Here is a 13,550-nt window from a genome sequence, read left to right as displayed (position 1 = left end):
ATTGAAGTATAATTGACAAACAAAAACTATATGTATACAGCATGATGTTTTGATAGACATATACATTATGAAATGACTACCACAATCAAGCTAATTAACACATTCATCGCCTCACAGTTACTTTTTTTATTGTTGAGAACATTTGAGATCCACTCTCTTAGCAAATTTCAAATATACAATACAGTATTATTAACTACAGTCACATTGCTGTCCTTTAAATCTCCAGAACCTATTCATCCTGCGTAACTGAAACTGTGTACCCTAGACCAATATCTCCCCATTTCTCCCACCCTTCCAGCCCCTGACAGCCACCCTTCTACTCTCTCCTTCTATGATGGAGTTTTCTTTCTTTTTTTTTTATTATACTTTAAGTTTTAGGGTACATGTGCACAACATGCAGGCTTGTTACATATGTATATATGTGCCATGTTGGTGTGCTGCACCCATTAACTCGTCATTTAACATTAGGTATATATATCTCCTAATGCTATCCCTCCCCACTCCCCCCACCCCACAACAGGCCCCGGTGTGTGATGTTCCCGTTCCTGCATCCATGTGTTCTGATTGTTCAATTCCCACCTATGAGTGACAACATGTGGTGTTTGGTTTTTTGTCCTTGCAATAGTTTGCTGAGAATGATGGTTTCCAGCTTCATCCATGTCCCTACAAAGGACATGAACTCATCATTTTTTATGGCTGCATAGTATTCCATGGTGTATATGTGCCACATTTTATTAATCCAGTCTATCATTTTTGGACATTTGGCTTGGTTCCAAGTCTTTGCTATTGTGAATAGTGCCACAGTAAACATCCGTGTGCATGTGTCTTTGTAGCAGCATGATTTATAATCCTTTGGGTATATACCCAGTAACGGGATGGCTGGGTCAAATGGTATTTCTAGTTCTAGATCCCTGAGGAATCGCCACACTGACTTCCACAATGGTTGAACTAGTTTACAGTCCCACCAACAGTGTAAAAGTGTTCCTATTTCTCCACATCCTCTCCAGCACCTGTTGTTTCCTGACTTTTTAATGATCGTCATTCTAACTGGTGTGAGATGGTGTCTCATTGTGGTTTTGATTTGCATTTCTCTGATGGCCAGTGATGATGAGCATTTTTTCATGTGTCTTTTGGCTGCATAAATGTCTTCTTTTGAGAAGTATCTGTTCATATCCTTTGCCCACTTTTTGATGGGGTTGTTTTTTTCTTGTAAATTTGTTTGAGTTCATTGTAGATTCTGGATATTAGCCCTTTGTCAGATGAGTAGATTGCAAAAATTTTCTCCCATTCTGTAGGTTGCCGGTTCACTCTGTTGGTAGGTTCTTTTGCTGTGCAGAAGCTCTTTAGTTTAATTAGATCCCATTTGTCAATTTTGGCTTTTGTTGCCATTGCTTTTGGTGTTTTAGACATGAAGTCCTTGCCCATGCCTATGTCCTGAATGGTAGTGCCTAAGTTTTCTCCTAGGGTTTTTATGGTTTTAGGTCTAACATGTAAGTCTTTAATCCATCTTGAATTAATTTTTATAAGGTGTAAGGAAGGGATCCAGTTTCAGCTTTCTACATATGGTTAGCCAGTTTTCCCAGCACCATTTATTAAGTAGGGGATCGTTTCCCCATTTCTTGTTTTTGTCGGGTTTGTCAAAGATCAGAGGGTTGTAGATATGCAGCATTATTTCTGAGGGCTCTGTTCTGTTCCATTGGTCTATATCTCTGTTTTGGTACCAGTACCATGCTGTTTTGGTGACTGTAGCCTTGTAGTATAGCTTGAAGTCTGGTAGCATGATGCCTCCAGCTTTGTTCTTTTGGCTTAGGATTGACTTGGCAATGTGGGCTCTTTTTTGGTTCCATATGAACTTTAAGGTAGTTTCTTCCAATTCTGTGAAGAAAGTCATTGGTAGCTTGATGGGGATGGCATTGAATCTATAAATTACCTTGGGCAGTATGGCCATTTTCACGATATTGATTCTTCCTACCCATGAGCATGGAATGTTCTTCCATTTGTTTGTATCCTCTTTTATTTCATTGAGCAGTGGTTTGTAGTTCTCCTCGAAGAGGTCCTTCACGTCCCTTGTAAGTTGAATTCCTAGGTATTTTATTCTCTTTGAAGCAATTGTGAATGGGAGTTCACTCATGATTTGGCTCTCTGTTTGTCTGTTATTGGTGTATAAGAATGCTTGTGATTTTTGCACATTGATTTTGTATCCTGAGACTTTGCTGAAGTTGCCTATCAGCTTAAGGAGATTTTGGGCTGAGATGATGGGATTTTCTAGATATACAATCATGTCATCTGCAAACAGGGACAATTTGACTTCCTCTTTTCCTAATTGAATACCCTTTATTTCCTTCTCCTGCCTGATTGCCCTGGCCAGAACTTCCAACACTATGTTGAATAGGAGTGGTGAGAGAGGGCATCCCTGTCTTGTGCCAGTTTTCAAAGGGAATGCTTCCAGTTTTTGCCCATTCCGTACGATACTGGCTGTGGGTTTGTCATAGATAGCTCTTATTATTTTGAGATACATCCCATCAATACCTAATTTATTAAGAGTTTTTAGCATGAAGTGTTGTTGAATTTTGTCAAAGGCCTTTTCTGCATCTATTGAGATAATCATATGTTTTTTGTCCTTGGTTCTGTTTATATGCTGGATTACATTTATTGATCTACGTATGTTGAACCAGCCTTGCATCCCAGGGATGAAGCCCACTTGATTGTGGTGGATAAGCTTTTTGATGTGCTGCTGGATTTGGTTTGCCAGTATTTTATTGAGGATTTTTGCATCGATGTTCATGAGGGATATTGGTCTAAAATTCTCTTTTTTTGTTGTATCTCTGCCAGGCTTTGGTATGAGGATGATGCTGGCCTCATAAAATGAGTTAGGGAGGATTCCCTCTTTTTCTGTTGATTGGAATAGTTTCAGAAGGAATGGTACCAGCTCCTCCTTGTACCTCTGGTAGAATTTGGCTGTGAATCCATCTGGTCCTGGACTTTTTTTGGTTGGTAAGCTATTAATTATTGCCTCGATTTCAGAGCCTGTTATTGGTCTATTAAGAGATTCAACTTCTTCCTGGTTTAGTCTTGGGAGGGTGTAAGTGTCGAGGAATTTATCCATGTCTTCCAGATTTTCTAGTTTATTTGCGTAGAGGTGTTTATAGTATTCTCTGATGGTAGTTTGTATTTCTGTGGAATCGGTGTTGATATCCCCTTTATCATTTTTTATTGCGTCTATTTGATTCTTCTATCTTTTCTTCTTTATTAGTCTTCCTAGCGGTCTATCAATTTTGTTGATCTTTTCAAAAAACCAGCTCCTGGATTCATTGATTTTTTGAAGGGTTTTTTATGTCTCTGTTTCCTTCAGTTCTGCTCTGATCTTAGTTATTTCTTGCCTTCTGCTAGCTTTTGAATGTGTTTACTCTTGCTTCTCTAGTTCTTTTAATTGTGATGTTAGGGTGTCAATCTTAGATCTTTCCTGCTTTCTCTGGTGGGCATTTAGTGCTATAAATTTCCCTCTACACACTGCTTCAAATGTGTCCCAGAGATTCTGATATGTTGTATCTTTGTTCTCATTGGTTTCAAAGAACATCTTTATTTCTGCCTTCATTTCATTATGTACCCAGTAGTCGCTCAGGAGCAGGTTGTTCAGTTTCCTTGTATTTGAGGGGTTTTGAGTGAGTTTCTTAATCCTGAGTTCTAGTTTGATTGCACTGTAGTCTGAGAGACAGTTTGTTATAATTTCTGTTCTTTTACATTTGCCGAGGAGTGCTTTACTTCCAACTGTGTGGTCAATTTTGGAATAAGTGTGGTGTGGTGCTAAGAAGAATGTATATTCTGTTGATATGGGGTGGAGAGTTCTGTAGATGTCTATTAGGTCTGTTTGGTGCAGAGCTGAGTTCAATTCCTGGGTATCCTTGTTAACTTTCTGTCTCGTTGATCTGTCTAATGTTGACAGTGGGGTGTTAAAGTCTCCCATTATTACTGTGTGGGAGTCTAAGTCTCTTTGTAGGTCACTAAGGACTTGCTTTATGAATCTGGGTGCTCCTGTATTGGGTATATATATATTTAGGATAGTTAGTTCTTCTTGTTGAATTGATCCCTTTACCATTATATAATGGCCTTCTTTGTCTCTTTTGATCTTTGTTGGTTTAAAGTCTGTTTTCTCAGAGACTGGGATTGCAACCCCTGCCTTTTTTTGTTTTCCATTTGCTTGGTAGATCTTCCTCCATCCCTTTATTTTGAGCCTATGTGTGTCTCTGCACGTGAGATGGGTTTCCTGAATACAGCACACTGTTGAGTCTTGACTGTTTATCCAATTGGCCAGTCTGTGTCTTTTAGTTGGAGCATTTAGCCCATTTACATTTAAAGTTAATATTGTTACGTGTGAATTTGATCCTGTCATTATGATGTTAGCTGGTTATTTCGCTCATTAGCTGATGCAGTTTCTTCCTAGCCTCGATGGTCTTTACAATTTGGCATGTTTTTGCAGTGGCAGGTACCGGTTGTTCCTTTCCATGTTTAGTGCTTCCTTCAGGAGCTCTTTTAGGGCAGGCCTGGTGGTGACAAAATCTCTCAGCATTTGCTCGTCTGTAAGGGATTTTATTTCTCCTTCATTTATGAAGCTTAGTTTGGCTGGATATGAAATTCTGGGTTGAAAATTCTTTCTTTAAGAATGTGGAATATTGGCCCCCACTCTCTTCTGGCTTGTAGAGTTTCTGCTGAGAGATCAGCTGTTAGTCTGATGGGCTTCCTTTTATGGGTAACCCGTCCTTTCTCTCTGGCTGCCCTTAACATTTTTTCCTTCATTTCAACTTTGGTGAATCTGACAATTACATGTCTTGGAGTTAGTCTTCTCAAGGAGTATCTTTTTGGTGTTCTCTGTATTTCCTGAATTTGAATGTTGGCCTGCTTTGCTAGATTGGGGAAGTTCTCCTGGATGATATCCTGCAGAGTGTTTTCCAACTTGGTTCCATTCTCCCCGTCACATCACTTTCAGGTACACCAATCAGACGTAGATTTGGTCTTTTCACATAGTCCCACATTTCTTGGAGGCTTTGTTCGTTTCTTTTTATTCTTTTTTCTCTACACTTCTCCTCTCACTTCATTTCATTCATTTGATTTTCCATCACTGATACCCTTTCTTCCAGTTGATCAAATCGGCTACTGAGGCTTGTGCATTTGTCACGTAGTTCTCGTGCCTTGGTTTTCAGCTCCATCAGGTCCTTTAAGGACTTCTCTGCATTGATTATTCTAGTTAGCCATTCATCTAATTTTTTTTCAAGGTTTTTAACTTCTTTGCCATGGGTTGGAACTTCCTCCTTTAGCTCAGAGTAGTTTGATCGTCTGAAGCCTTCTTCTCTCAACTTGTCAGAGTCATTCTCCGTCCAGCTTTGTTCCGTTGCTGGTGAGGAGCTGCATTCCTTTGGAGGAGGAGAGGCGCTCTGATTTTTAGAGTTTCCAGTTTTTCTGCTCTGTTTTTTCCCCATCTTTGTGGTTTTTTTCTACCTTTTGTCTTTGATGATGGTGACGTACAAATGGGGTTTTGGTGTGGATGTCCTTTCTGTTTGTTAGTTTTCCTTCTAACAGTCAGGACCCTCAGCTGCAGGTCTGTTGGAGTTTGCTGGAGGTCCACTCCAGACCCTGTTTGCCTGGGTATCAGCAGCAGAGGCTGCAGAACAGTGGATATTTGTGAGCAGCAAATGTTGCTGCCTGATCGTTCCTCTGGAAGTTTTGTCTCAGAGGAGTACCCGGGCATCTGAGGTGTCAGTCTGCCCCTGCTGGGTGGTGCCTCCCAGTTAGTCTACTCAGGGGTCAGGGACCCACTTGAGGAGGCAGTCTGTCCATTCTCAGATCTCCAGCTGCGTGCTGGGAGAACCACTACTCTCTTCAATGCTGTCAGACAGGGACATTTAAGTCTGCAGAGGATTCTGCTGCCTTTTGTTTGGCTGAGCCCTGTCCCCAGAGGTGGAGTCTACAGAGGCAGGCAGGCCTCCTTGAGCTGTGGTGGGCTCCACCTAATTGGAGCTTCCTGGCTGCTTTGTTTACCTACTCAAGTCTCGGCAATGGCTCGCTCCCCTCTCCCAGCCTTGCTGCTGCCTTGCAGTTTGATCTCAGACTGCTGTGCTAGCAATGAGCAAGGCTCCATGGGCATAGGACCCTCCGAGCCAGGAGCGGGATATAATCTCCTGGTGTGCCACTTGCTAAGACCATTGGAAAAGCGCATTATTAGGGTGGGAGTGACCCGATCTTCCAGGTGCCGTTTGTCACCCCTTTCTTTGACTAGGAAAGGGAATTCCCTTACCCTTTGCACTTCCCAGGTGAGGCGATGTCTTGCCCAGCTTCGGCTCATGCTCAGTGCACTGCAGCCACTGTCGTGCACCCGCTTTCTGACACTCCCCAGTGAGATGCACCCGGTACCTCAGTTGGAAATGCAGAAATCACCCATCTTCTGCATCACTCACGCTGGGAGCTGTAGACTGGAGCTCTTGCTATTCAGCCATCTTGGCTCCACCCCAGAGTTTTCTTTCATACTAAAACCTTTGACTTGGATTTTACATGTACTATGAAGTTTTAATATTTGCTGTATCTCTGTAAGATAACCTGTCACCAGGAGGCCCCTACCAGTTAAAACATCCTGATGCTTGTTAGATGTAAGACAGCAGGAAGTGAAGCAAGCATAATTCCTTCACTGGGAAGGAGGGGGCACAGCATAATTCCGGGGAGCTGGGGATTAACTATGTAGGCAGCAAACAAGCTAGACAGGTGGCCCAGCCTAGAGTAAGGGGAGTGACCATGGGTTGCCATCCTCAGTCCTCAATTTACAGCAGGTGTGGCTATCCAAGGCCATGACAAAGATGAAAAATATGTAATAACATGTTCTTGGTTTTTGGACACTGGCCATTAATGAAAAATAAACTATTGCCCTGTCTCTTGCCCTTTGATTCAGTAAGTCAGGATTCTGGGTATGCTTTAAGTTTCAAGCATTCCACAGGGTTAACAACTCAGTCTGCTCCTGTGAGCTGTTGACTGGTGTTGTGGGAAAAACAACAAAAAAATAGGTACATATTTTCCTCCTTTTCTCATACCACCAAACATCATCCTCTAAATCATTAACAGAAAATAAATGCCTCAGTAAAAAAAACCCTCCTCTTTTTCTGTGTTGGAGCAATACAAGTTCCAATATTTATTGTGATCTGAACTATAAACAAATAAGACACACCTGTTGCCTTCTAGGAGCCTATAGCCTAGAAGGGAATATATGATGTGTGTCCAAATAACTATAGCTCGAAGCAGAAAGCATAAGGTACTAAGAGAAGTACAAATCATCAGTTATGGAGATTTTCAAAAGGGAGAAATTATTTTTACCTAGAAGAGGCCAGGTGGCATCAGAGGTAGACTTTGAAAGATCTGTATAATATGGAGTTGTGGGCAAGTATATTGCAGGTCATGAACAGAGGCACAAAAGTGAGAAAGCAAAGCTCGGTTTGCCTGGAGCGAAAGGAATGTGCCCACTTTCCCCCGGACCACAGATTGTACCAGCCTCCCAGTCATTCTCCTCACAGCTTCCTTGCCTCCCGCCAGGCCATTCTTGACTCCCAGTAGCAGCCCAAGCAACAGATTAAATGTAAACGTCAACATGTCACTTCCCTGCTCAAAACCCTTTGCTGCTAGGATGAGGGTCAGAATTTTTAGCATGTCTTTCAAGGCTCTGACCCAGCTCCTACCAATCTCTCAAGCTTCCTATGTTCCCGGCTCCCCTCTCCTCTGCACCACCCAGCCTGCCCTTCACCCTTAGAACATACTGTTCCCACTTCCTGAAACACTCCTACCCACCCTCCGCTCCTTCCACTAGCTTTATTCCTTCCTATCCTCCAGGCCTCACCATGGATGCTGTTTCTTCAGGAAAGACTTCCTTGACGCCTGCTGGCAAGAAAGCCTCTATACTTTTCCTTGCTATCATTTCACACAGTTATTATGTCATTATTAATGTGATTGTTCCATGAAAGTAACAACCAGGTTTGTCTCATTCATCACTGTACCCCTAATCCTGTGTAACTGCCTAGCATATAATAAGCACTCAGTAAGTGTTGATAGAAAGAACCAAGGCATTAATATCGTACAAATAAAAATAATAGTGTCAATAGTAATAATAAAGAGGACTCGTAATGAATGTAAGAAGGCTAGACATTGGAAGTATTTCTGTAATAAGCAAAATAGTATGAGCAAATATTTCTCACATTGCATTTTTTTCCTCAGTGATGTCTCCATTTGTATTCTTAGCAATTTTTTTCCAAGTAGTAAAGGTATGTAAGGTATATTTCCATTTCTTTTTCCATGATAAAATAGGATGAAGTGAGTTATATGTAATACCCCTCTATCTCTATAAAGTTTTTTCAGATTGAAATATACCCCATTAGTGATTTTGCTAACCAAGTTTATTCCAAAATGTCTAGCAATGCCACTAGTTACAAGAGGACAACCTAGCCATCAGTTTACTCTCTCATGTGAAATTTCATAAGATGTTTGTTTCTTTCTTGTGGCATTTATAGCTTCTTCCTTGCATTATAGTCATTTGTGGACATGTCTTCTGTCCCCTATTAGGGAACTCTCAGCTCATCACACTGCTACTTGATATTGGGAGTGTCAGTCGCTTGGTCTCTAGAGCCCAGATTCAAAGGTGTAAGCAGCTTTACATTCCCAGAATTTGAAACTACAGTATTTTTATTATTCATATGGACTTTTCTTGACCCTAGGAAAGTAATCTCAGATCCTGAGAAACATTTCTTTTTTAAAAAAGGGATTTCTGTGTCTAAGACAGTGTGAGAATGATTGCTGAATGAAATAATGACTTCACTGGCAACCTGAAAGTTGTTTGCCTGGAGGCAGTATTAAAGTTCATCAACGTGGAGCCTACTGAGAAAGCTCAAATATAAAAAGCACTATGTAATGTTTTATGATAAGAGGTGCTAAACTGGTAAAGAAAAACCCATATTTTAAAATTGCTGAAACATTTTGAAATGGCATTAATCACCTTTCTGAGACAAACAGACTCATAGACTAGTAAATCCAATGTTACCAGAAACAAACCACAAAAAGAAGTGTACTCTGGGAGTGCTAAAAGTTAAGAGCACGTTATATTTAGCAAGTGGTATAGTTGTCTTTGAAATGGCCTGTTGATTAAAGTTTTGAGCTGTATTTCCAACCTGTTTTATGAGTTGAGAAGCATAACTCTCATTGGTAACTGCTCTTAGTAACAAAATCCTAATTCTGCTTTAAATGCTCTTTCTTAATTAAGATATCATATTTGATTATTATATCTTGAAAACATTGGTTTTCTGGATAAGTTATAAAACAGAATTTGTATCCATTCACTCTGCCTTCCTGTTATAGAAATGCTACAGCTCAGGGTAATAAATGGGTCTCTTGTCAAAATCCTGTAATGTTGTCTCATTTGCTAGAAATTCTTGTTTGCCCATTTCTTTCTGGTTGAAACTTATTTCTTGTAAATTAACTCATCTGTGCTATCCGTGCCTGGAGAATTATTCCTAGTACTTTTTAAAAAATTAATAAGCCAGCCGGGCGTCGTGGCTCACGCCTGTAATCCCAGCACTTTGGGCGGCAAAGGCGGGCGGATCACCTGAGGTTGGGAGTTTGAGACCAGCCTGACCAACATGGAGAAACCCCATCTTTACTAAAAAAAAAAACACAAAATTAGTCGGGCGTGGTGGCATATGCCTATAATCCCAGCTACTAGGGAGGCTGAGGCAGGAGAATCTCTTGAACCTGGGAGGCAGAGGTTGTGGTGAGCTGAGATCGTGCCATTGCACTCCAGCCAGGGCAACAAGAGTGAAACTCCGTCTCAAAAAAAAATTAATAAGGCTATTACAGTATAGATAGTATAGACAGACTTTACCCACTGTCTAAACAGACATTTTCATGATTTGTAGAAAATCTGTTTACAACCCGCTATTTCTACTCTTTTGACTCTTACCTTCTTGTCATTTGCATTTAAAATGTATTATTTCTTAAGATTTTGCAATATATGTAATGGTCTTGGTTGTATTATTTAAATTGATCTTGAAAACACTCTAAAGAAGTTTCTTAGAACCCTTTTATTTATTTATTTTCTTAAAATAATTGATGATACAGCATCAGTTTGGGACTAGCTGTTCTTAACCAGTACCCAGTCTCATGAAGTTGGTGTGTGATAATCATTACCCAAATGCTAGGAGAATAATGACAATTTAATGTAAATAAGTCTCTCTCTTATTTATCCAGTCTTTAGCAGAGAGCATTGATGTAGTTTTCTAAACCATATTTTTCCAACACTATCAGATGAAATAAATCTATATTTTTGAATATGTGTGTTTGGGTGAAAGAGAGAGATTATCTTTATTCAGTCATTTTACAATTATAGAGGTGTACTCTACTAGAGGCTTGCAATACAAAGAGAAAAAAACAGATACCTCTGCCATCATGAATTCTGTGGTCCAGTGGGAAAGGCAGGCACTGAAAAAGTCATAGCAATAAAATTTGATGAGTGTTTTGGAAATAAAAGCACAGAGATTTATGAGAAAATAAAACTGGTACTGCAACTTGGGCCATGGGCCAGGAAAGGTCATCCTGAGGTTTTGCTATATAATCTAAGGAAATTAGAATTTAAACCCAGTTGTTTAAATATTTAAGACTTGCTTGGACAGTAGAGGGCTCATTAAAAATACAGGCTCCTGGCTTTTTCTAGAAAGTTAGAAAGAAGCTCTGAGCTCCCGAATGTGGTAACCCCAACCCCAGTATCATCGTAGTCTCAAGTTTCTATCTGTCTGGGTTCTGCCTTTCTGGCTTAGTGCTCAGATGGCCCCTGAATGAGATTACAGAGAAAGACAGGTGGTGACTGAGTTCTTGACAGTACGATAGGAATTGTTGACCCTCGGCTGGGCGTGGTGGCTCACAGCTATAATCCCAGCACTTTGGGAGGCAGAGGCGTGCAGATCATTAGGTCAAGAGATCGAGACCATCCTGGCCAACATGGTGAAACCCCGTCTCTACTAAAAATACAAAAACTAGCTGGGCATGGTAGCACGTGCCTGTAGCCCCAGCTACTCGGGAGGCTGAGGCAGGGTAATCACTTGAACTCGGAAGGCGGAGGTTGCAGTAGGCGGAGATTGCGCCACTGCACTCCAGCCTGGCAACAGAGCGAGACTCCGTCTCAAAAAAAAAAAAAGAAGAAAAGGAAATGTTGACCTTTAAGGATATGGCTTTGGATTTTACTCAGAAAGAGTAGACTCTGCTAGACCCATCTCAGAGGAAGCTGCACAGAGATGTGATTCTGGAGAAAATCCTCAAAACCAGCATCCAGGCAAGAAAGTCTTAAAAACAAAGACAGAACTTCCGTGTAGAATATCTACAGGAAGGAGCATTCTAACAACATGTCAATACTGAGATTCGTAAGGGTGAACTCTGTTCCTCCACGGCAGAATTGGCCTGGGGAGGGCCAAATTAGGAATGCAGCACAATCACATGACTTTAATTTGAGGCTAGAGAAAGTATGCTATCTCAGCTCAAAGGTGTGGATAGTTCAAATTTGGGAGAAAAGGAATAACCTGAGCTCCAAACCATAACCTGAGTTCTTATAAGAGGGCAATTGCATAAATATAGCCAATATATTAAGTGCTTGAAACATAATGAAAACCTTAAAATTAATCATATAGCTATGCAGCTGACCTGCTACAAAGGAGAAAACTTCTGTACGCAAAGGAGAGTAACACACCATATGAGTGTAACCAACGTGGAAGACGTTAACTAGAGACTATACTGAATGCTCGGCATCAGATTCATATGTGGGAAAATAAATGAATAAATGAAGGTATTTGAGCAAGGCTCTAACAGCCTGTTATGTCCTCAGTAGCAGAGATGTCACAGTGGAGAGGAGCCCTTGGAATATAATGAGTATGAGGAAGTTGTCACAGCTCGACATTGACTCAGCATGTGTTAGCTCACACTGGAGGGAAACTCCATAAATGTAATGAATGTAGGAAACACCTCATCCAGAGAGTTAACTTTTATTCATACCAAAGAACTCTTTGTCTGTAGTCAGTGTGGAAATGCCTTCAGTGACCATTTATCCTTTAAACAACACCGTGAATTAACACTGGAGAGAAGCCATATGAATATGATCTATGTGGGAAAGCCTTCATTTAATGATCTCATGTTAGTCATAATGAGTCAATGCACATGGAGAGAAACCCTATAAATGTACAGCTTTTGGAACAGCCTTCAACCTCAGCCCTAACCTTTATAGGTGGTGTCACTCAAGTTTCCATCTATCTGAAAGATGCCATCTTTTAGATACCAGAGAGCTCCCACAGGGCTAAACCCTACACCCTTCAGGCAAAGCTCAAGCCTTGATATGCAGAAAAAACTTAAGAGTAAAACAGGAAAGAAAGTGGTGAGTTTTTTCCAGGAGGAAGAAACCTGTTGGGAAAATACTAGATACTTCATGCTGGAGAAGGAATTCAATGAAATAAACCTGATAAACCCTTTACTCATAGAGCGACACTCCAGGACATGTGAGGATTAATGCTGTGTAAAACACTCACTAAGAGAAAAGCAACTTGTTACAATGAAAAAAAGGAAAATTATTTTAAAAAATAATAAAACACTGTCAATGTCCTGAATTAGGGAAAGTATTTGGTGATTGCACGTACCTTCATGAACCTTAAAGTTCTCATGTTGGGGAATCTCCTCAAGTCAATGTAAGTCTGTTTCAGCATACTAGAGTATCAAGATGAATGCATGAAATTTCATTATGTATTTGTATTTTCTTTATAGGATAAAGAGGCACAGAAAGAGATGCAAAAAATAATGACTTCCTTGAAGAGGTAAATAAACGAATTTACTCTTCAACAAATCAGATGTGGTCTACCAAAATTTAAATGAATCAAAGTTGTGCTTTTATTATCCTTCATTTTTGATGTAAGGGTATTGTGCTCAGATTTGAAGGTAAAGCCATGTTTCTGCAGAATGCATTCCACTAGTAGCACTACAAAATTAATTATGTTATTTGGAGAATCTATATACTATAATGTCAATACATAATCTATAAACATGTATGCTTTATATTTTTCTTATCAATAAACTGCAGCCTTAAGAATATTTCTTTAAATAAAATATTTAAATCCAATAAAATGAATTCTCATGAATATTTTATTGTTTCAATGGAGACTTCATAAGACAAAATAATTTCATTAATGTGGATGAAAAATGGAAAACTCAGCAAAGGACATGAACAAGTTGTTGGCAGAAGAGAAAAAACAAACAAATGTAGTATTGTAACTGGTAATCAAAAGATGTGAATAAAATTACAATAAAATACTGTTTTACCATCAAACTAGCTTTCACTTGTGTCCATGTGAAGAGACCACCAAACAGGCTTTGTGTGAGCAACAAGGTTATTTCACCTGGGTGCAGGCGGACTGAGTCCGAAAAGAGAGTCAGCAAAGGAAGGTAAGGGTGGGGCCATTTTATAAAATTTGGGTAGGTAGTGGAAGATTACAGTCAAAGGG

General features: G+C 40.1%; 1 protein-coding gene across 2 annotated transcripts in view; it reads left to right on the top strand.

The window, feature by feature from the left end:
- Positions 1-13,173, top strand: part of RMDN2 (regulator of microtubule dynamics 2) — an 89,877-nt gene extending 76,704 nt beyond the window's left edge. For both annotated transcript variants that reach the window (XM_003817642.8, XM_055108048.2), the window contains exon 11: positions 12,817-13,173. In XM_003817642.8, coding sequence (XP_003817690.3) covers positions 12,817-12,870 — 54 coding nt within the window. In that variant the 3' untranslated portion in view covers positions 12,871-13,173. The remainder of the gene's footprint in view (positions 1-12,816) is intronic.
- Positions 13,174-13,550: the final 377 nt, after the last annotated feature.

Source organism: Pan paniscus, chromosome 12 (genome assembly GCF_029289425.2).
Source record: "Pan paniscus chromosome 12, NHGRI_mPanPan1-v2.0_pri, whole genome shotgun sequence".
Taxonomy (NCBI): domain Eukaryota; kingdom Metazoa; phylum Chordata; class Mammalia; order Primates; family Hominidae; genus Pan; species Pan paniscus.
This window is presented reverse-complemented; position numbering and strand designations above follow the sequence as displayed.